The 22,921-nt window shown below is 49.1% G+C and overlaps 2 protein-coding genes across 3 annotated transcripts in view; both read right to left on the bottom strand.

Moving 5' to 3' along the window:
* Positions 1-11,012, bottom strand: part of PPIL2 (peptidylprolyl isomerase like 2) — a 31,410-nt gene extending 20,398 nt beyond the window's left edge. For both annotated transcript variants that reach the window (XM_060613092.3, XM_060613093.3), the window contains exons 1-5: positions 10,857-11,012; positions 7,805-7,854; positions 6,978-7,023; positions 4,771-4,833; positions 3,145-3,196 (exon numbers count right to left, since the gene is read on the bottom strand). In XM_060613092.3, coding sequence (XP_060469075.1) covers positions 3,145-3,196; positions 4,771-4,833; positions 6,978-7,023; positions 7,805-7,854; positions 10,857-10,888 — 243 coding nt within the window. In that variant the 5' untranslated portion in view covers positions 10,889-11,012. The remainder of the gene's footprint in view (positions 1-3,144; positions 3,197-4,770; positions 4,834-6,977; positions 7,024-7,804; positions 7,855-10,856) is intronic.
* A 1,596-nt stretch (positions 11,013-12,608) lies between these two features.
* On the bottom strand, positions 12,609-22,628 carry LOC132665695 (uncharacterized). Its single transcript, XM_060613091.3, has 7 exons — positions 22,537-22,628; positions 22,143-22,395; positions 21,815-21,938; positions 19,344-19,558; positions 18,628-18,698; positions 18,276-18,380; positions 12,609-12,841 (listed from the first exon to the last, which is right to left on the bottom strand). Exons 2-7 carry the CDS (start codon positions 22,362-22,364, stop codon positions 12,667-12,669), a joined length of 912 nt encoding a protein of 303 aa, XP_060469074.1. The 5' UTR covers positions 22,365-22,395; positions 22,537-22,628; the 3' UTR covers positions 12,609-12,666.
* Positions 22,629-22,921: the final 293 nt, after the last annotated feature.

Below are 22,921 nucleotides of genomic sequence, written 5' to 3'. Positions count from 1 at the left end.
CAAAGCCTTGTGAGGCCACTGCCTGCTGGCCAGCCCACCCTTGTTCCTCCACGGCTGGTTTCATTCCTTCCTTTGCCACTCAATGGCCCTTCTCACCAGTGCAGGTGAGCATTAGACTCTACGACAGACAACAGGGTCCCTGCTCTGAGGTTGCTCCCATCAGAAAGCCCTCCTCCTTCAGGCCCAGGCACATGACCCAACCCAGAGAGACCCCATATACAACTCCTGGCGGGAGGCCAAGCCCAGGACATCTACATGTTTTGGGGGTCCTGACAAGCACCTGAGAAGCAAAATGTCCACAGTAACCATATCCACTGGGAAGGAGACAGAGGACATATGGACAAGAAAACATGAGAGGGGTCAGGGGCAGAGTGGGGCCTAAAAGACACCATTGACACCACAAAGCACAGACCCTCAGCAGCAGAGGAGCCCCAACATCAGATGCTCCACTGAGGCAGAAGTGACCTTCATGTCAGGGAAGGCAATGTACCCCAAACACAAGCCAATCGCACGGGGCACAGGCAGGCAGCACAGACCCCATAGGAAGCCCCTGGAAGCCCACAGTGGCTCCCAGCAGACAGCCTCACAGAAAAACACTGCCAGTCACACTTTCAAATGACAACAAATGAGGAAGGACACAGCAGACCTGAAAGAGAGCACTCTCCTTAGGGAGGCCAGACCACCAGCAGCACCTCAACCACCTGAGAGAAAAGTCCACAGGCTCTGGGCGGCCAGGCCCAGAACATGCACCACTGGTCTAGCCCTGTCTCATCCAAGGGCAGGGGAGCCACTCACCTGATCCAAGGGGCCTAAAGCACCCTACACCCTGTCACAAGTGCCAGAGGAGCCCAGATAGCACAGAAGGGCCTCCAGAAAACAGGTAATAAGACCTCGGCTAAGTAAAGAACCAGTGACATTTCACTTGTCCCAGGCTGCCAACCAGGACACTGTTCACATCGCTCACCCTCTCACTACCTCGCCCTCAAGCCTCACAGCAGCCAGGTCCTCCTGGGCCTCCCTGACGATGGCCTCCACTCTCCATGTTCTCAAGGGTCTCTGTCACAGAACTAGTTGGGCCACACCCAGCTTACTATCTTCTCAGTCAGGTCAAGACCTCATCCCAGCAGACAGGGTTCCAACCCCAGCCCCCTGGGCCAGCTCTCCACTCCACCGTGCCAGAACCCACCCTGCCCACCTCGTCCTCACACTCCTCCTTCTTGAACAGTCCATATTTCATCAGGTTGACCTCTTAGCCTCAAACACCTCCCTTGGACACCCTGGAGTTGACTTGTCCTCTAAAGTCCCACAGAAGTCCCCACCCTCCCTGCTGGCCCCCCTCATTCCCCCCTCCACTCCAACTGCCCACCCTCACTCCATGCTCCCAGCTCCCTCCTGCTGCCCTGCCCATGGCTCTGCTTCTGAGGGATCCACCTTCCTGCCAAAGCTGCACTGGCCCGGAGTGCCAAGCACAGGCTGGATCACCCGGTTCCACCTGTTGTCCATGGCACAGAATGTGCTGACCCAGTCCTCTCAAAACGTGGCTGCACTTGAAGATTTCTACTGAGCTCTCCCCCTGCCCTGGGGACACATAGACCCTGATGTGATGGCCCAGCAAGTCCCACAGGCCCACCCTTCACAGCCATCTTGGGTCCAGCCTCTTTGTGCCACCTCCCCCGCCTTACCCTGGTCCAAACTCACACACCACCTCTTACACAGACACAAGTGCACAGCCCCCTCCCTGGCTGCTTTCCCACCTTCCACCCTTGACTACACATAGTCCTGTTTCCCACAGGGCAGCCAAAGTGAGCCTTTAGAACACAGGCAGGATCACAACACGCTTGGGCTTGAAACCCTGCCCAGCTTCCAGCACCGCCCCCCAGAACAAACTCACGCTCCTCCCACGGCCTCCAAGCCTCCCCCCACCGCCCATGTGCCTCTATCTGCCACCATTTCCCCATCCCCCTCCGTCTCCAGGTCTCAGCTTCAACGGCGCTGCGCTGCTCCAGACGTTCCCCAAGCCCCCCACCCCCAGCCTGCCTGTCGGTGAATACCTCTGCCTCCACAGCTCACGGCTCACTGGCCCTGCACACAGCACAGGCTACCACCACGCTGAATAAATGGATGCAACTGAAGAAATGAAGAAATGGGCCTGGGCTGCAGTGTGAGGGAAAGAGAGAGACCTCTCAGAAGAAAAGGGACCAACAGAATGTGTAAAATATAGGAACACCACAGGTTTGTGATGGAGGTGTGCAGTGGGGGGGCAAAAGAGGAGAATAAGCTGGAACTTGGCTCTGGGAACCTCTTCCTGAGCGACACAGAATTCATGTCATTGGACCTATATACACGACATATAAATACCTGCTTAACCTAACTCATGATAAAAATACAAATTAAGGGGCACCTGGCTGGCTCCGTCAGTAGAGTCTGAAACCCGTGATCTTAGGGTTGTGGGTTCGAAGCCCATGCTGGGTGTAGAGATTACATAAAAATAAAATCTTAAGAAAAAAAAAAAGTTAAAAAGTGTTTTCACCTCGAGGCAACAAAAATTTTTTAAAAAATTGATGATATCCATGGTTGTTGAGGGTATGAAGAAACAGGCATTTGCAACTTCTCTGGAGGACAATTTGCCAGTGGCTACCCAAACTGAAAATACTCCCACCCTGTGACCCAGCCGTCCTGGAAGGACACTCCCACATGTGCCCAAAGAAACATGCACAAGGGTAGTCCCTATCTGCTGTTAGTAACAGCAGGGGACTTCAGATGTGCTTCAGCAGCACATGTCCTCCCTACAGGAGGACGCATGCAGCCACCACAGAACGCAGCAGGGCTCTATGCACCCATGTTCAGGTCTTCAACACACTGCAGGGGTGGGGGAAGGGGGAGAGCAAGTACAGAGGAGTTCGCGCCTGTGATTACAACCATGGCCCAAGGAAAGAAGATGTACATTTATGCATATGCGTGTGCACGTCGGGAACATTTCTGGAAAGGAACAATGTGGGGAAGGGGGAGGAGGACAGTCCTGCTCACCATGCCTCGTGAACAGTCCTCTACTGCGCTTGCATGTACATGAAAACCACAGAACAAAAGGTCAGACAAGAGGATAGCATTCACTGGCATCACTTAAACTCCTGCCCGGCCACCTACCTCTCCATTGCTGGGGTTGGTCCCATACTTCTTAAGCCAAGGGACGATGTTACTGAAGGGAAGAGAAGACACAGTGTCAGTAAGGCAGTCAGGTGCAGGCTGGTGAGGAGGTCACAGCTTAGGAGGGCTGCGTCCAGGTGAGGGCTATGAACAGGCTTTGCTCTACTTCACTTCTGCTAGCAGAAGCCAAGAAGAGGAGCATCCAGCCTTGACCAAGGAAGCAAGGGAGTGTTTCTGGTTTCAACACATGTCTAGGGTTTTTATTGTGGTTACATATAAACAACATAAACAAGCAAAAAAAAGACATATATAAATGCTGATACGTCTGTGCAATGAGGTGCTGAGCCAGCATCAAAAATTATACTTCCAGGGGCACCTGGGTGGCTCAGTCGGTTAAGCTTCTGACTTGGGCTCAGGTCATGATATCACAGCTCGTGAGTTCGAGCCTGCTTCAATTCTGTGTCTCCCTCACTCTCTGCCCCTCCCCCGCTTGTCCTCTGTCTCTTTCTTAAAAATAAAAATAACAACACAAAAGTGTACTTCCAGAGAACTCTGAATGACACAACTGAGTGAAAAATGGATTCAGAACGATCCTTGCAGTATTACCTCAACCATGTTGCCATAAATAACCTCACAGAAAAAGAGGAATATAAGTACCGACAATGGTTATCCTTGACAGTGTGATTACGGTAAGTTTTTCCTTTTACCGTCAAGTATTTTCCACATTTTCTAAAAGACTAAAACACAGGAAAGTTTTAGAAGCTGGTTTATGTTGGAACATAAGACCTTAAGCATCATGTTCTCATGGTTCATGAGTTTGAGCCCCGCATCTGGGTCTCTGCTGACAGCTCAGAGCCTGGAGCCTGTTTCAGATTCTGTGTCTCCCTCTCTCTCTGCCCCTCCCCTGCTCGCACTCTGTCTGTCTCTGTCTCTGTCTCTCAAAAATTAAACATTGGGGTGCCTGAGTGGCTCAGTCAGCTAAACATCCAACTTTGGCTCAGGTCATGATCTCAGGGTTGGTGGGTTCGAGCCCCACATCAGGCTCTGTGCCGAAAGCTCAGAGCCTGGAGCCTGCTTCAGATTCTGAGTGTCCCTCTCTCTCTGCCCCTCCCCTGCTGGCGCGCTTTCAATCTCTGTCTCTCTCTCTCTCAAAAAATAAATAAACATTAAAAAAAAAAAAAAGACTAAGCAACATGCTTCAAAATACAGCACTGGGAAAGTATGTACCTAAATTATGGCTCTACTTTCATAAAGTGGAAAGTACTCAGTTTGTTAACATTCCAAAACAGGATAGGTAGGCCAATTAGAACACTAGCGCCCTCCCCCCCCCCCCACCACAATGTGTGTAGAGAGGTCAATGCCACCCCAGGCAGGGACAGCAGCATCTGCCAGCAAGGTTGCCTGCCCAGGGGTCACAGCAGCACTGCTGTCTCATCCCTAAGGCCCTGGAAGTCCCTCCTGGGTCCCCAAGAGGCCCACTCAGGTCCCGAGGTTGCCAAGACTTCAGTATGGCCTGGCGTAGCATGGCCTGAAGCCACAAACCCTCCAGCTGGTCCCATACCCTTGCTGAGTGGGTGTCAACAACCTCACCCCTTTTGTTAGCTCAAAAGTCGAGGGCAAACTCACAGCAAGTCAAAGACGACTCCTTCGGGGGTGCAGACTGGGTAGACGAAGGGCTGCAGAGAGAGACTAAGAAAGGACAGAGTCACTCCAAGTCATACAGTGATTCCCGTGACTTCTCCCTTTGCTCCTCCCTCCTTCCCTCATTCCTGCAACAATACCAGTGCTCCTCTGCCAGCCGGGGCTGGGTGCCAGTACAGAGGTGACCCTACAGCCCTGACCCTCAGAAGCTCCCCACACAAACCAATAAATACAAGGCAAGGGTCCCTGGGATGACAAAAGCCTGGTTCTCCCCACACTCTCTACTGTGTCATATAACACACACGTGATCACATTCAAGCCCCAAAGAGGCTGGGGGTTTGGGTTTGGGACTCCCCAAAACCTCACATAGCAGGCAGGCCATACTTTTCTACTGAAAACTAACCTCTCGCATCCCAAGAGACTCTGTGGAGCTATTGTGGTCTGGCGGTGCCCTGTCTGCTCCTGACCAGAGTGTGCACACAGTTGCCCAACATTTCCAAGGGACAGGCACGTGACTCAGGCAACAGCCGATGCCCTAGGAGCCCTGGGTAAGTTCTAATACATGGATATGGGGGTAGAGGGGTGTGCAGAGATCCAGACTGCCACAAGCCATTTGCCACCTCAGGAGGGTTGGCTTTGGAAAAGGAGAGCCCACAGATGAGGGGAGACAGTACCTGGTGAGCTTCTTTATATCAATACCCTTTTTTCTTGCATGAGGTTTCCATCACTAGCCATCAAGAGCCCTGGTTGACCTGGCTTGTTTGCACCTCGGTTACCTTAAAGTCCAGATGGCACAGGCCAGTCCTCTGGACCTGGACCGCCTGGTGGCAATGGCATCACCTCCCCAGATGCTGCCCCAGAAAGCTCCCATGGGGCAACCTCACCACCTCCCCCCTCTGGCCCAACCTACTGCTCTAACCCAGTGGTGATCCTGGTGCTGCAGGGGACTGATGAGAACACGACCCAGCACCAAAGCAAGCTCCAAACGGCAAGACACTGCACATTCATCTTCTCCCAAACGGGCCTTGAAGGGCATATTCTCAAAGCACATTTTTACCCAGAACCCAAGGTAGTTAAAAAGTAGATGAAACACAGCTTAGAGAGATCTCTTGGAGGAACTGGAAACCAAGGACCAAAATATTTCCATAAAATCCATTCATACCCACTCTGAAGGATACCACATTCCCATGAAGCTGATGACAAAACTTGGTGGGCGTGGGGAGAAATCCAACCAATGAAGCCTGGGTCTCACTTGCTGACCCTCCCTGAGCAAGTGCTATGAGAAGGGAAAACCCCTCACTCAGCGCTACATGGGAGCCTCTCAGGGCCGACCCAGTGGCTGCATCCCTGGCCTTCCCTGCACCCTTCTCGCCCTATGGTGTCTGGCTGACCTGCCCCAATCAGGGTGCTGGGATCACTAGTAGAGCTTTGTCAGTTCTTAAGCTCGTCATGCCCAATGGGACACACACACACACACACACACACACACACACACAGCATGTGTCCAGGGCAAGGATGATCACAGCTTGAGCTTGGAGAAACTCAGGCCCAAATGGACCATCGGACCTGCCCAATCCCCAAAGCCCCAATGTCTTGGGGTTCATTAATCTTAGCCCCACTTCTCCAGCAGACACACCTGTTCATACACATACCAACCACAGTGGGAAGAAGCATCTGAGTGGCTCTGCAGCTGGGTCCCTCCTCATCCTCATCAATAACCTGTGCTCACAGGGAAGGGGGAAGGGGTTCACAGTACCATGACTGTTGCTGCTGCTGTTACTGCTTAGACTATGGACCAAAAGTAAAGCATGAAAGACATGGGCCCGGAGTCAGACCACCAGGTCCAAGCCTCAATGGCATCACTTCCTGGATGTGACACATGGGTGAGGGACTTCCCACTTCTAAACATTAATCCTCTCAACTGTAAAGTAGGCTTAACAACAGAGTCTACCTACCTTGGAAGGCAAGAAAGAGGCTGGAAAAAAAAAATGCAAATACATAGACACCGAATGAGCAGAAATATTAGTTCTTATCATTGTTAGGTCATCTTCTCTCAGTTCAAGGAAGATCTAGACAGGAGAACACAGACAGAACCCACATCTGCATCCCCAAAAATCATATTCACTGTCAAAATATGTCATTAAGTAACAGAAAACAACTAGGAAGGAAAGATAAACACTCAAAACTCTTACCTGCAGTGATCAAAAGGTAAGCGACGAAAATTTGCTTGTGGGATATCTGTTTAAGATGAAAATAAAAGATGGAAAGTTTATTCTGTAAAACACTTCCATGTATGTGTTCCTACCAACAATTCAATTCCATGTTAAGAAAAAGTTCATGTGGGGGCACCTGGGTGACTCAGTCAGTTAAGCATCTGACTTCAGCTCAGGTCATGATCTCGAAGTTCGTGGGTTTGAGCCCCACATCGGGCTCTGTGCTGACAGCTTGGGAGCCTGGAACCTGCTTCGAATTCTGTGTCTCCCTCTCTCTCTGCCCCTCCCCCGCTAGTGCTCTCTCTTTCTCAAAAATAAACAAATATTTAAAAAATAAATTAAATAAATAAATAAGAAAAAGTTCATGTGAATTACCTAGTGCAAAAACTGCTGTGGATTAAAAACCTTTCAATAGGTAGGACACATGGAATACATCAAGAAAGAACTTAGAGAAAAAAGGACATACTTGCTTAAGCCGCTGGGGTTGGGTTTCTCCCATAATCCTAATACCCTTGCTGTGGGGCCTGGCTTTGCTTTCCAAGAATCCTGTGCTGGTTTTACCCCGGTCAGCAATTATGAGAATATGCTCTTTTTATTTCATCCTCTTTTGTGAATCATCTGTGTTCTCAACCCATTTGTCTGCTACACTTTGTGTTCTTGTTCATTGTTAATTTTTATAGTCTCATTGTGTAGTAAAAACATCAGCCCTTAATTACAACACCCACCCCCCGCCCCGCCACACACACACACACACACACACACACACACATCCACATCAAGGAAAACAGAAAGATTTCATGCCTTACCTGGTTTCTTGCCACCATAGAAGTGAGTGTATTCAGCACAGGTAATGTACCTAAAGAAGAGACAGAGAATCTTATTACCACCCCCCTTTATAAAGAGGACAGTCTCTAGAAGTAACTGATGATTAAATAATTTCACTCATTCAGCAAATGCTTTTTTTTTTTTTTTTTAATTTTTGAGACAGAGAGAGACAGAGCATGAATGGGGGAGGGGCAGAGAGAGAGGGAGACACAGGATCTGAAGCAGGCTCCAGGCTCTGAGCTGTCAGCACAGAGCCTGACGCGGGGCTCGAACTCACGGACCGTGAGATCGTGACCTGAGCTGAAGTCGGACGCTTAACTGACTGAGCCATGCAGGCGCCCCAGCAAATGATTATTAAACACCTACAATGTGTGAGATGCAACACAGACATACACAAACTAGTAAGCAAATACAAACAGTCCTGCTCTGCTCTGAAGGAAATGAACAGAATTTAACAGAAGGCTTGATGATGCAAAGAGCAAGCCATGTGAAGATGTGCGGGAAGAGCTTTCTAGGCAGAGGGACCAAGCAAGCTTATCCAATATAAACGTCCTGACACAGGAAAAGCTGGTGTGTCTTCAGAAAAGGGTGAAGTCATTGAAGAAGAGTGTGCACGGGGGCATGTGGCAGCAGGTGAAGAAGGCTAGCAGTTGGATCACGAGGGGCCCCACAAGCTGTGTGATGGCTGTGGATCTACTTTAAGCGGTATGGAAAGCGGCTGGAGGGTTCTGAGTAGGGCCCTGACATGCTCTAACATAAGTCCTCAAAGCATCACTCCGGCAGCTGTGAATAGAGGGACAAGCAAGAGAGGCAATAGAAAACCAATCAGGAAGCATCTAAAAATGTCAAAGGAGGGGCGCCTGGGTGGCTCAGTCGGTTAAGCGTCCGACTTCGGCTCAGGTCACGATCTCACTGTCCGTGAGTTTGAGCCCCGCGTCGGGCTCTGTGCTGACTGCTCAGAGCCTGAAGCCTGTTTCAGATTCTCTGTCTCCCTCTCTCTCTGACCACCCCCCCACGTTCATGCTCTGTCTCTCTCTGTCTCAAAAATAAATAAACGTTAAAAAAAATTTTTTTTTTTAAAAATAAAAGATAAAAAAATAGGGGCGCCTGGGTGGCTCAGTCGGTTAAGCGTCTGACTTCAGCTCAGGTCACAATCTCGCAGCCCGTGAGTTGGAGCCCCACATCGGGCTCTGGGCTGATGGCTCAGAGCCTGGAGTTTGCTTCCGATTCTGTGTCTCCCTCACTCTCTGCTCCTCCCCCGTTCATGCTCTGTCTCAAAAATAAATAAACATTAAAAAAAAATTTTTTTTTAATAAAAAATAAATAAATAAATAAAAATGTCAAAGGAGATGAAATACACTCCACCTACTGAGGGGTTTGGTGGATTAGTGAGTGCCCTCCTATCCCACATTTACTTCCTGGATGAGCCACAGGATTTACTGATGAACAGGGGGAGGAGAGAGCCTCAGGAAAGAGGCACCAAGGCTAACTCCCAGACTTCTGACCTGTGTTAACTAAGTAGCAGTATGACCACTGAGATAGGGAAAATGAGGGGGCAACATATTAAATGTGAGATGTCGGGACACCTAGGTGGCTCAGTCGTTTGAGTCTCTGACTTCAGCTCAGGTCACGATCTCTCCCGGTTTGTGAGTTGGAGCCCCACATCGGGCTCTGTGCTGATAGCTCTGAGCCTGGAGCCTGCTTCAGAGTCTGTGACTCCCTCTCTCTCTGCCCCTCTCCCACTGGTGCTCTGTCTCTCTCTCTCTCTCTCTCTCTCACTGTCTTAAAAATAAATAAAAACATTAAAAAAAATTTTTTTTTAAATTCTTTTTTTTAATGTTTATTTATTTTTGAGACAGAGAGAGACAGAGCATGAACGGGGGAGGGTCAGAGAGAGGGAGACACAGACTCCGAAACAGGCTCCAGGCTCTGAGCTGTCAGCACAGAGCCTGACGCGGGGCTCAAACTCACGGACCGTGAGATCATGACCTGAGCCGAAGTCGGCCGCCTAACCGACTGAGCCACCCAGGCGCCCCTAAAAAAATTTTTTGTAAGTAAATGTGAGATGTCTATCAAACCTCCAACTGGAGATGTCAAGTAAGCAGTTGACTACTGCAAGATGAGAGAGGGAGAATGTAAAGGGAGAAGAAACGTGGGGGACATGGACGTTTGAAATCTGAGAGAGTGGGAGAAAGACCCAGCAAAGGAGACTGAGAGAGGCTATTGAGACAGATGGAAAACAAATGGAAAAGGGCATATGGGGTCTCAGATATCAAAGAAGGGCCTCAGAGGGAGCAAGGTGGTCAACCGTGTCACACGCTATTGACAAGCCCAACAAAACGAGAACTGGGAATTGACCACTAGATTTAGCAACAGAGAAGTTACTAGGATCCTGGCAGGAATAGTGCTGGGGAGAAAAGCCTGACTGGAGCGGTTTCAAGAAACAGCAGAAAACAGCAAGTAGACACAGGTCTTTGACGCCTTGTTCGGAAGAAAACAAACAAAAAAACAACCACGGTGGCAGGACAGGAGCACGGGGCAAGGCTGGTTTGTTTTAAAATGGAAGATTCCGGATGTGTGTAAGCCAATGAACGGCACACAGGAAGACTGGAGGTGCAGGAGAAAGAGGGGCTGATTAGGGGCAGAATTCGAGAGTGGAGATGGGGCGTTCCAGGGCAAAAGCGGAGGAGCGGAGGGGCGGAGGAGCGGAGGAGCGGAGGGGCGGAGGGGCGGAGGAGCGGAGGGGCGGAGGGGCGGAGGGGCGGGGGGGGGGCCGGGGCTTGCACGGCGCCGACGCGATAGGAAGGCCGCGCTCAGAAGCACTGACAGTGTTAGTACCAAGAAACCCGGGAGACCTCGGCGGTCTGGGTAATTCCCCTGCCTTGGAGGAGACAAAGCCTTCCGAGACGAAACGGCATTTAAGAGTGGCTCTGGGAACCAGCTCTGAGAGAGGGAAGAGGGGCGGCACGGACTGCGGGACAGGTGGGCACTGAGGCCGAGCGGGGCCGCGCTTCCGGCTGCGGTTCAACTTACATCTTGTCCTTCTGATGCTGCCGTTTCCCCATGGCGGCGGGAGCGGTGGCAGTGCCAGGACCAGCGAGTGAGGAAAAACGACAGCAAACGATTTAGAAGCCGACTTCTCGGCCGAGCTCCCTAACGACTTCCGGGTCCCGCAGACCCGCCCCGGAAGTGGGCGCAGGGCGTGAGTGAACAGTGGAGCCTGGTGCCAAGTGCGCATGCCCAGTCGGTGCAGCCCAGTCCTTGGACACCTGGGCAGTTTGTGGTAGGGTTTGCCTCCTGCTGGGGGCCGAGGGGCCTCGAAGCCCCACTTCCTCGGGCGAACGAAGAAGACTCTCTCTAGACCTTTTCTCCTCTCCATACCCCCGCTCAAGCCTGCCCTGGTTTGACCTGGTTTCTCAGATTTTTTAAAAAGTCCACCTTAAGTCTCACCAGCCTCTGTCTCATCTCTGCTTCCTTCCACGGCAGACGTCTCCAAACCTACGTCCACATTCGCTGTCTACCCGTTCTCCCATTCAGTCCCCACCACCTCCAGCCCACTCCTGGGAGGCTTAGGGACAAGTAGCCATTAAGCCCGAGAGTCCAAAGCCCTCACTCATCTCTCTTACGGACCCTTCCCGCGGCCAGATCACTGTTTGTGTGCCCCAGACTAAGCCCCGGGCCTCCGTCTACACCCAAGCACCTGGTGATCTTTCCCAGGCTTGTGGCTTTAAATACCACTCATATCTCTTGACTCACATCATTAAATGGCCAGCACTCCAGGTTCCTGACGTCTATTTTAGGTACCATTGATCTCAAATTTAACGTGTGGTCAAAACAGAATTCTCCACCCCCCCCACCCCCCTCCCCCTCCCCCTCCGCATAGGCTCCCCTTGCCACAACTGTACCGCTATCTAGTCACCCAGAGCCAGTGGTCCTTGCCCTTTCTCATCTCATGGCTGCCTCCTTATGTTTTTCTAAGTTTCAACATAAATGTCACCTCCTCAGAGAGATCTTCCCTGACCACCCACTGCATACGTGTCCAACTCAGCTTCCTTAGGGCTTATCACAATTTATAACCCTGTTATTAATTGGATGCACTGGTTACACATACAGTCACACACACACACACACACACACACACACACACACACACACACACACAGAGGAGGATAGGATGTAAGCTCCTTAAGAGCAGGGACACCAACTGCTTGGTTTATTATCTCCAGTCCCAAGCAAGGTGTGGAGCATACACAAGGGTTCAACAAGTATCTGCTAATGTCCAGCAGTCATTAAGCATTTTGTGAGGGCTCATGTCTCACATGCAGGTTTGACTCTAAGGCTGGTGTGCAAAGCAACAACAAGAGTCACATCTCTGAAATTCCTTAGGGAGGTGCCAAGTTGGAAACTAACATGCCAGCTTATTTTCCTCCAGGGAGGGAATAGATCAGTTTCTAAACCTGCACCCAGATAAGGCTTGAGTTTAGAGCCCAGGTGTAGGAAAAAATGATGGAACTGCAATTCATTGAGGTCAAGTGAAGCTCAAAGGGGCCGCAGAGTCACTGTAGAGAAGGGCAGTGCTGTCTCCTCACTCATTTCTCTTTCAAAGTGCCATGGCTGAATTCCCAAGTTAAAGAACAAGCAAGGGGACTTCACAGTAGCACTGACCTGAACAATTACTGTATGCAGGCTCAGACTAAAGGGCCTCTGGCTTGCACTACTCTGACAAACTCTTCCAGCAGGACGAAGCCCAAGGGATTGCACAGCCTTTAGGGAGCCCAGCACAAGTAAGGCACCTCCATGGGAACTTTATTCATTGATCTAGCCATGGTCTGTAGGAAAGAGGTTACGGATCCCTCTTGTGGGGCACAGACTCCATGCTGTTAGGGTCATTCTCAGAGTCATCTTTGGGTCTTGGCACAGGCTGGAACTTGAGCAAGACAGGCGGGGTGAAGATGGACGTCTTCACAGGAGGGGATGGTGTCTCCTTGGTGTTGGGGGAGCCACTACAGGCCAAGGTCCTGTGCAGGAGATAGCCAACACATGTCCATGAGGTGGGATACCGGCACACAGAGCCATCAGAAGTACGCATGACAAAACTTAAGGCTGTGGGATGGCCTTCAATACATTTCTACTTCCAGAATGCTCTCCCATGGATGTTTTGTTCCAGGCTGTTCATCACAGCAATGTTGGTGATTATGAAACCCTGGAAACAATCAAACATCCATCAAAGAATGGCTAAAGGAACCATGGACACCATGCAGCAGATCATTCTGCAGCTGTTTAAGTTCTGATGATGGCCCAGCCCTGGTGCATGGCCCCACAATTCTGTGAGGATCTGATGATGCCAACAATGCCTTGATTCTACATTTTGCATCATAACAACACTGCACAAGTGATTGCCGGCAACCCTTCTCCATCACTCGGCAGTCAGTCACCTTCCTACTCTTCCATCCTACCAGGAGGTAGGACGATCTGATTGGATAGCTTATTGTTTCCACTTACACATAATTCATGAATCTACATAATCAGGTTTAACCATGTTCATAATTTTATGTCTGCATAATATTCCATAATTCTGTGAATGCACATTTAAGCTGTTTCCATTTTTTCTCCTTTTACACTGCCATAAACACTTTTGTACCCAGTCGCTTTTTTCTTTCCCTTAATCATCTCCTTGAATTGAAACTCTCCCAGAATTGAAAATACCAGAGCAAAGAATATGAGAACGTCTATGGCTCCTGATGTTTTGATAAACTGCCTCTCAGACTAACCTTAAACTTTGGTGATCCAAAAAGACCAGAGAAAGAGAGAAGATAACCCACATAATATGAGGAAATATTTTGCAGATCCTACGTCTGATAACAGACTTGTGTCTTTGGCAGTCCCTCAAAATATATTTACCATATGATCCAGCAATTCCACTTTTAAGACTATACCAAAGAAGGGGTGCCTGGGTGGCTCAGCCAGTTAAACGTCTAACTCTTGATTTCGGCTCAGGTCATGACCTCACAGTTTTGTGAGTTCAAGCCCCACTTTGGACTCTACACGGAGCCTGCGTGAGACTCTCCCTCTCTCTCTGTGCCTCCACTGCTCACACTCTTATCTTTCTCAAAAATAAAAAAAATATTTATAAAGAGTGTGCCCAAGAAAACTGAAAACTATGTCCTCACAGAAACTTGCACAGAAATGTTCATAACAGTATTATTCATAAGAGCCAAAAATGGAAACAACCCAAATGCCCATCAACTGATGAACTGACAGATAAAATGTGGCGTATCTACACAGTGGAATAATATTGTTCAACCATAAAAAAAAGTCAACCCATAGAATGTACACCACCAAAAAGGAACCCCAGTATAAACAATGGACTTTGGGGTGACGCTGAAGTGTCAATATAGGTTCATCAGTTGTTAATAAATGCACCACTCTGGTGGGGGATATTGACAATAAGGGAGGGTAGTCATGTGTGGGGGCAGGGGACATGGAGGAAACTTCTGTACCTTCCTCTCAATTTTGTTGTAAACCTAAAACTGCTCTAAAAAAATTAAGTCTTAAAAAAGAAATTTAAAAAGCAGGAAATTCAGAACTGACACATGCTAGAACATGGATGAACCTTGTAAACATTATGCTAAGTGAAAGCAGCCAGTCACCAGAGACCATGTTATTGTATGGTTTCATTTATATGAAATGTCCAGAATAGGCAAATCCACACAGAAATGTTAGTGGTTGCCTCGGGCTGGGGGAGAGAAGAACTGGGGGTGACAGCTTAGTGGTGCTAGAGTTTTTCTTTTTTTTTTTATTGTAGTAAAATATGCACAAAATTTACCATTTTAACCATTTCTATGTGTACCATTCAGTGGCATTATACACATTGACAGTGCTGTGGTGACCATCACCATTATCTATCTCCAGGACTTTTTCATCATCCCAAACAGAAACTGTACTAATTAAGCAACAACTCATCTCCTTCTCCCAGGCCCTGGTAACTTCTCACCTACTTTGTCTTTAGAATTCTGCCTACTCTAGATACTTCATGTAATGGGAACCAGACAATAACCTGTCCTTTTGTTCTGGCTTATCTCACTTATTTCAACATTCTATTATATGGATAGACCACATTTTGTTCATCTTGGGTACACCTGGCTTATTTTCTCCTTTTAGCCACTGTCAATACTGGAGCTATGAACACTCATATACAAGTATCTGTTTGAGTCTCCACTGCAATTCTTTCAGGCATATACCTACAAGTGGAATTACTGGGTCATATGGTAATTCTGTTTAGCGTTTTGAAGAACCACCATACCCTTTTTCCATGGTGGCTACACCCTTTTACATTCCCACCAGCCACACACTAGAGATTCCAATCTCTCCACATTCTCATCAACACTTGTCATTGTCTTTTTGAATTTATTTTATTTTTTAAAGTTTATTTATTTATTTATTTTGAGGGGGTGGAGGGGCAGAGAGAGAGAGAGAGAGAGGGAGAGAGAGAGGATGAATCGCAAGCAGGCTCCACACTGTCAGCACGGAGCCCAGCTCAGGGTTCAAACCCAAGAACCGTGAGATCATGACCTGAGCCGAAATCCAGAGTTGGAAGCTTAACCAACTGAGTCATCCAGGTGCCCCTTTTGTCTGTCTTTTTGATGGAAGTAGGTGAGAAGTAGTAGTTCACTGTGGTTTTCACTTGCATTTCCCTGATGTCTAATGATGTGGAGCATCTTTTCCTGTGTTTATTGGCCATGTTGTAGGTCTTCTTAGAAGAAATGTCTATTCAAGTCCTCTGCCCAATTTTTAGAATGGGATTTTGATGATTTACAAATATTTTCTCCTATGGGTTGTTTTTTCACTCTCTCCTATTTGGCATGATGGAAATGTTCTAAAATTGGATTATGGTGATGGTTTCACAAATGTGAACATACAAAAAGCCACTTAAGTTGACACTGTAACTGGGTGAATTTATATGATGCTATGTAAATTATCTCAATAAAAGAATTTTTAGGAGCACCTGGGTGGTTGTCAGTTAAGCATCCGAACGTTGATTTAGGCTAAGGTCGTGATCTCAGAGTTTGTGGGTTCAAGCCCCACATTGGGCTCTAGGTTGATAGTGCGGAACCTGCTTGGGATTCTCTTTCTCACTCCCTCTCTCTCTCTCTCTCTGCCCCTCATCCACTCTCTCCCTCAAAATAAAAAAACTTAAAAAATTTTTTTTTTAATTTATTTAAGTATTTATTTGTGAGAGAGAACGTAAGCAAGGGAGGCAGAGAGGGGGTCAGAGGATCCAAAGCGGGCTCCATGTTGACAGTGGAGAGCCCAATGTGGTGCTTGAGTCCATGAACCATGAGGTCATGACCTGAGCCAGAGTCGGATGCTCAACCAAGCCACCCAGGAACCCCGCCCCCCCCAAAAAAAAGAATTTTTAAATTTTTTTTTTTTTCAACGTTTTTTATTTATTTTTGGGACAGAGAGAGACAGAGCATGAACAGGGGAGGGGCAGAGAGAGAGGGAGACACAGAATCGGAAACAGGCTCCAGGCTCCAAGCCATCGGCCCAGAGCCTGACGCGGGGCTCGAACTCACGGACCGCGAGATCGTGACCTGGCTGAAGTCGGAGGCTTAACCGACTGCGCCACCCAGGCGCCCCAAGAATTTTTAAAAGAATTAAAACAGGGGTGCCTGGCTGGCTCTGTCGGTGGAGAATGCAACTCTTGATCTCCGGGTTGTGAGCTCAAGCCCCACATTGGGTGTAGAGATTATTTAAAAATAAAATCTTTAAAAAAAAAAAAAAAAGAATAGGGGCGCCTGGGTGGCTGAGTCGGTTAAACGTCCGACTTCATCTCAGGTCATGATCTCATGGTCCGTGAGTTCGAGCGCCGCGTCGGGCTCCGTGCCGACAGCTCGGAGCCTGGAGCCTGCTTCGGGTTCGGTGTCTCCCTCTCTCTCTGCCCCTCCCCTGCTCTTGCTCTGTCTCTCTCTCAAAAATAAATAAAGATTTTAAAAAATCAAAAAAAAAAAAAAGAATAAAGCCATTTTATATTATTTTCACAGCAAAAATGAGTCTCTGCCTACAGCCTCAATAGCACAGGATTCTCTACTTTGGGCTTTTTGACAGGTATATAACATACATGCTAGCAACCTTAATGTGTACATCTTTCATTACTAAGTATGCCAAAAATATTTTTAAAGGTTTGCTTACTCTTTGGGTGTCATCTTGGATAAACTTTCCATCAACTAAATTTAGAATCAGCTTTATAGAACTGTGTAGGTTTCTTACAAAAGAAGCCATCTGAATTCTCACTCATTGCTAGTGGGAATACACAATGCTATAGCTACACTGGTAGTTTCTTCAAAACTGAACATATTATCACCATGTGATCAGCAATCATACTCCTTGGTGAAAGAGTTGAAAACTTATGTCTGTAAAAAACCTGCACATCTATGTGTATAGCAGCTTTACTCATAATTACCAGAATTTGGAATCAGTCTTTCGGTAGATGAATGGATAAATAAACCACAGTACATCCAGACAATAGAATGTTATTCAGTGCTAAAAAGAAAGGAGCTATCAAGCCATGAAAAGACATGGAGGAAATTTAAAAGTGAGTATTACTAAGTGAAAGAAGCCAATCTGGAAAGGCCACATACTGTAGGATTCCAAGTATATGACATTCCGGAAAAGGCAAAAACTGTGGAGACAATAAAAAGATCAGTGGTTGTCAGGGGTTATGGGAGAGGGAGGGATGAATAGCTGGGGCACAGAGGATTTTGAGGACAATGAAACTATTCTGCATGATACTATAATGGTGGACACATGTCATTATACATTCGTCCAAACCCACAGAATGTACACCACCAAGAGTGAGCCCAAACATATGACTTCTGGGTAATAATGATGTGGCAAGGTAGGTTCATCAATTTAAGGTGGGGAATGTTGATAGTGGGGGTGCCTGTGTAGGGACAGGGGGTAGAGGGGAACTCTCAGTACTTTGTCAGTTTGCTGTGAATCTAAAACTCCTCTAAAAAACAGTATTTTTTTTTTTTTTTTATGTCATCTGAAGCAATGAAGCGGTCAGTTTAAATATATACTTTGAATTAACACTCCATGGAATGACATGGGAAATACTTAACAACACCCTAAGTGGAAAAAACAGGTGACTAAAAAACAAACCAACAACCATATTCAGTAAATCCCTGCTTTGCAAGACACATGTCTATAAACCTTAGGGCTGCCCACAGTTGACAGAATTGTTTCTAGTGGGTCTCTGAGCTGCTTGTTTCTGATTCTTGCCATTACAAACACTAGGAAGGGGGAGTGACTTTTCCAGCACCCTATTACATTAGGGTCTTTTCATGAAATGCAAAGGACTATCATACAGAACGTTTTTCTGGCCCTCATGCACACTGCCATGATGCCATCAAGCCAGGCAAGCCAGGATGGTGTCAGAGGCATGCTTACCAGGGGTAGCCAGGGCAATGAAGCTGATGTGCACTGTTTCCAGCCAAGTACGAGAAATGGAAGCCTCCGGGGTTGAGGACCAAGGGGGTCAGATCAACCATGTGGCTGCAAGACAGAGCAGAGAGGGTAACATCAGCTCTGGGCTCCTCCCAGGCAGGCCCTTCCCAGCCTCATTGCACATGTCTATACACAGAGCAGACCCGAGCCTCGATTCCTTCCCTATTAAATGGGAATAACAACCCCTCAGGATTATTGTGAGGATTAACAAGGTAGGGAAGAAATGGCAACCGAGTGTTGGCACACAAGCTACCCAAAACACTCCTTTTTCATTTGCCCCAAGTTTAAATTCTACCTCTTTGGGTTCGATGACAGGCCAGCCCAGTTTAATTTCACTTCGGACCTTGTAACTTCCAACTTCTCCATCTGCGGTATAGAAACGAAATCTTAGGACAAGTTTGGGGGCCTCGCTGAGAAAAAAAACACCTTATACAGGAACTAGGGGAAGTACGTGACTGTCCTTCATTTGACAAATACGTCAGGGTCATCCTCAGTGCCCACCTCGAGCTTGGTGTTAGGGTAACAGAGAATGTGATGGGGGCTGGGAACTGACAGAGGATGGGGGTCTGCCTGGAGTGAGAGTGCAGGATACGCGGAGATTAGCAGGGACAGGCAGATAGGAAGGCACACTGCAGAGGCACCTAGAGACTGGCAAGAACACCATCCATGAGGCGAGGCAGGTGTGGGGCTGGAGACATTGGGGGGCAGCCATGGTTCTCCACCTGTCCTTTGGGCACCCCAGAATTCTGCCCAGTGTTTTGGGGACTGCCTCACTCAGCTGAAGCACAGCAGGTAAAACTCTGTGCCTCCAACCCTTCAACAAGAGCAGACCCCTTTTCATCTGCTTTATCCGTTCCACCCAAGATAGTGCCTGCAGATAGAGTTCTGCCACTTAAAAACAAAGTGCTGAGAGCCACTGCTGTGGGCCAGGAGAACCACTGGGGTGGTTCTGAGCGAGGGGCAGAGGCTGCCCTTCCTGGGACCACATGAGTGGGGGATGTGCTCACTGACCGACTTGCTGGGCAGAGGAGGGAAGGGGCCAAAGACCCTAGGCATAGTGTAGACAGGGGGTGATGAAGCCACCATGGAGGCCACGGTAGTAGCAGTGGATGGAAGTGGTGGAGGTGGCAGCACGGTTGGTAGCAGGCATGGGGAGGTGGACCGGTCTTGCAAAAGGATGGGTTCTGGTTTCTTCAGTTTTGGCTTTCTTCTCTTCTTCTTGGCATCTGTGACAAAAGGGACCAGTGAGTGCCTACCCCACGGCCAGAACAGGATAGAGTGGGAGCCCAACAGTAGTATAGGGTCTTCACAAGGTTCCTCCCCCAAAAGGGACCACATGATAATGCCTAGAGCCACTGTTGACAGGCACCAACATGTACCATCTCATCAGTCCATAACTATCCCATGGGGAAAAGGTATTTTTGTCTCTCTACAGGTACAACTGTAAGCTCCAAGTGTACAAGGCACAGGCAGGATCCATACCCCAACTGTCTGACTCCAAGGCCAGAATTTCAGGGGAAGTGACAGAGTATCTCCACCAATGAGGGCTTGGCTTGCCCTAGGCAAGTCAGTCTGCCACCTATGCCCAAGCACTGTGGAAAGCTCCTGAGTCTGCCAGCACCTTCATGGGGTATCCAGGCTCTGGACAGTAAGCTCACCAACTACACCCAGCCCCAGGGCCATCCTAAGGGTGTGCAAAGGCTCCTTTTTCTGTAAGGAAACCCATATGTACAAGGTCTTACAGAGGTGGGCTCAGGGAGGGAATCTTTGAGAAGCAGGGCCCTCAGGCCTACCCCCTCTCCTCTTTCTGTATTAGGTTTTCCTCCTATATTCAACAAGTCTGGCTATTTCTACTGTTCAGAGTTATAGGAAACCAGCAAAGTGGATGTGAACAAGTGCCTCATACAACCCATTAGAACGGCTCATCTAGAATGATGATCACCACCACCAAAGAGCACTGACCCAGAGCTAAGAGCCTGAGCCTCAGAGCAACCCAAGCCTGAGTTCAATTCCAGATTCTACTACTTACTATGTGACATTGTTGTCACATAGTTGGCTACCCTCCCTGGCCTTCTATGTTCTCTTTCATAAAATGAGAATAAATAGGATCAACACTACCTTGGGAGACTATGGTAGGAGCTACATATGCCATGGGTTGGGATGAAATGGTGACGTGGAGCACTCACACTTACCATCATGGAAAGTAGGACCCCCAGGTGAGCCAGGCTTCCTAACATAATGAAGCAAGCAGCTCCACCGCTAGGTAGTCTATCACTGAAGACAAATGCACTGAAAGAACTGAACCCAAATCTAATCAAGGCTTTAGAACGACTGTCCAAGACATACAGGCAGAATGGGCTGCCTGGGTGGCACAGTCGGTTAAGAGTCGGACTCTTGATCTCAGCTCAGGTCATATCTCACAGTTTGTGAGTTCAAGCCCCGCATTGGGCTCTGTGCTGACAGCAGGGAGCCCGCTTAGGAGTCTGTCTCTCCTTCTCTCTGCCCCTTCCCTGCTTGTGTGCACTGTTTCTGTCTCAAAATAAATAAACTTAAACACACAGACACACACAGACACACACACACACACACACACACACACACACAGAGGCAGAGGGGAATAAAACAAACAACACCAATGAGCCATAACAACAGATATAAACCCATTAAGTGGATTACCCCAAAGGACAACACAGTTCTTCAAGTTGATGGCAGGGGGGACAAAAGTGAGGGCATCCCATCTCAAGAGGTTTCAACAGATGTGGCCACTATACTCATTTGCCATCCCTGTGTGGTCATTAAAGTGGCCCCTTCCATTTCACTCTCACAAATGTCCTAATGTGGACACAAAGTATATAGCCATCCTAGTAATGGAAAGTCAGAGGCTGAACACCAAACTAAGTATCAGCTAATATTATGGAACTGTTGTCAATTATGTCCGGGGTAACACTGTGATTACAAAATATCTTTTTAAAAAAATTTTTAAATGTTTACTCATTTTTGAGAGACAGAGCATGAGCAGGGGAGGGGCAGAGAGAGAGGGAGACACACAATCCAGAGCAGGCTCCAGGCTCTGAGCTGTCAGCACAGACCCTGACTTGGGGCTCAATCCCACGAGCTATGACATCATGACCTGGGCGGAAGACACACTCAACTGAGCCACCCAGGCACCCCACAAAATGTCTTTTTTTAATATCTAAAAAAGCATTCTAAAGTATTGAAGAATACAATGATGTCTGAGATTTCCCCTAAAATGCTCCAGAAAAAGAAAAGGGGGGATGAAGCAAGCATGGCAATATGGGGATAATTGCAGAAGCTGAAGGGAGACCAGTATCTGAGTGTTCACTGCAGTCTCCAGTTTTGTTTATGTTCGTTTGCATAATAAAGACTCAAAAAATAAACACCAAACAATCGAAAACGTACCAAGCACAGGATCAGGGATCAGGGATCCTAAGTCAGGTGTGCTGGCAGAGATTGACCCTCACCCTGGGAGTAGAGGTGCACGCGGTGGATGCTCCTCTTCAGCTGTTCCAGGCGCTGGTGCATTTCCAGGGCACCCATGCTGTTGCAACAATTCAGCTCCCCCTGGACTGCACAGAAAAACTTCGCCTACAAGGGGAGAGGCAGGGCAGTAAGAAGCGGGAGAGGTGACACAGCTGCCTACAGCACTCCCCACGCTGGGCCTCCTGGGCCTCCTGGAAGACCCTACCCTGCAGCTTCACCTACGCCCGACGGCCCTCCCCACACCCGCTCCAAACCTCCAGTCCTCAGAGCTCCGCCCCATCCCCCGAAGCCCCGCCGGCGGACTCGCACCCAGAGGAAGGAGAGGAGCCCGCGCCCCTCGTACTCGGCCAGCTTGCCCTTGCGCACCACCCTCTCGGCCAGCGCGGGGTTGCGGTCGATGCTGCGAAAGAGGCGGCGCAGCGCGCGCTCCGTGTAGGTGGCCGCCTGCCTCTCGAAGTCCTCCTCGGAGATGAGCTGGCAGAAGGTCACGCTCTGGGAGAACTCGCTGTCGAACTCGTCAAGGACCTCCATCCGAGAGGGGCTGCGGGCTGGCTCGGGTGGCCTGGGGGCGGGGCCACCGAGGCTCCAGGCACGCCGACTCCCACCCGCCTCGGGCCAGGAGAGAGGGGCAGCTCCCGAGGGCCCGGGATCGGTCGCCGAGGGCGGGCCGGGGCCAGTAGGGGCGGGGGCCGCCGGGACCCACCTGCTCTCTTTCCCACAGCCGCCGAGCCAACGCAGCCTCTCTCCGCGAGCCGCAGCCACCGCCCCGACCGTTCTAGCCAATCCCCCTGGAGCTCTCTAGCAGGGGGCCAATCCGCGCGAGGGGGACGCACGTGACAATGCCCGCTGCTCTGGGCATGCGCTCTGGCGCCTTCGACGGGGCGAACACTCACGCGCGCGCGGCGGAACACTGGCCCTGATGGGGTCCCGCAAGACTTGATGAGGGAGCGGGCCATGGCACGCAGAGAACATGGTCCGCACCCAAACTCTTTTTTAGGCCCTCACTTCTTCTTGTTCCGGCAGCTCACCATCTCTCCTTGCGGTCTGTAGACAACACCCCAAGGACTTCACTCAGCCCCTGACTCATC

This window comes from Panthera onca, chromosome D3 (genome assembly GCF_046562875.1).
Source record: "Panthera onca isolate mPanOnc1 chromosome D3, mPanOnc1 haplotype 2, whole genome shotgun sequence".
NCBI classification, from domain to species: Eukaryota; Metazoa; Chordata; class Mammalia; order Carnivora; family Felidae; genus Panthera; species Panthera onca.
The sequence above is the reverse complement of the archived record's forward strand: the minus strand, read 5'-3'. Positions and strand labels throughout refer to the sequence as shown.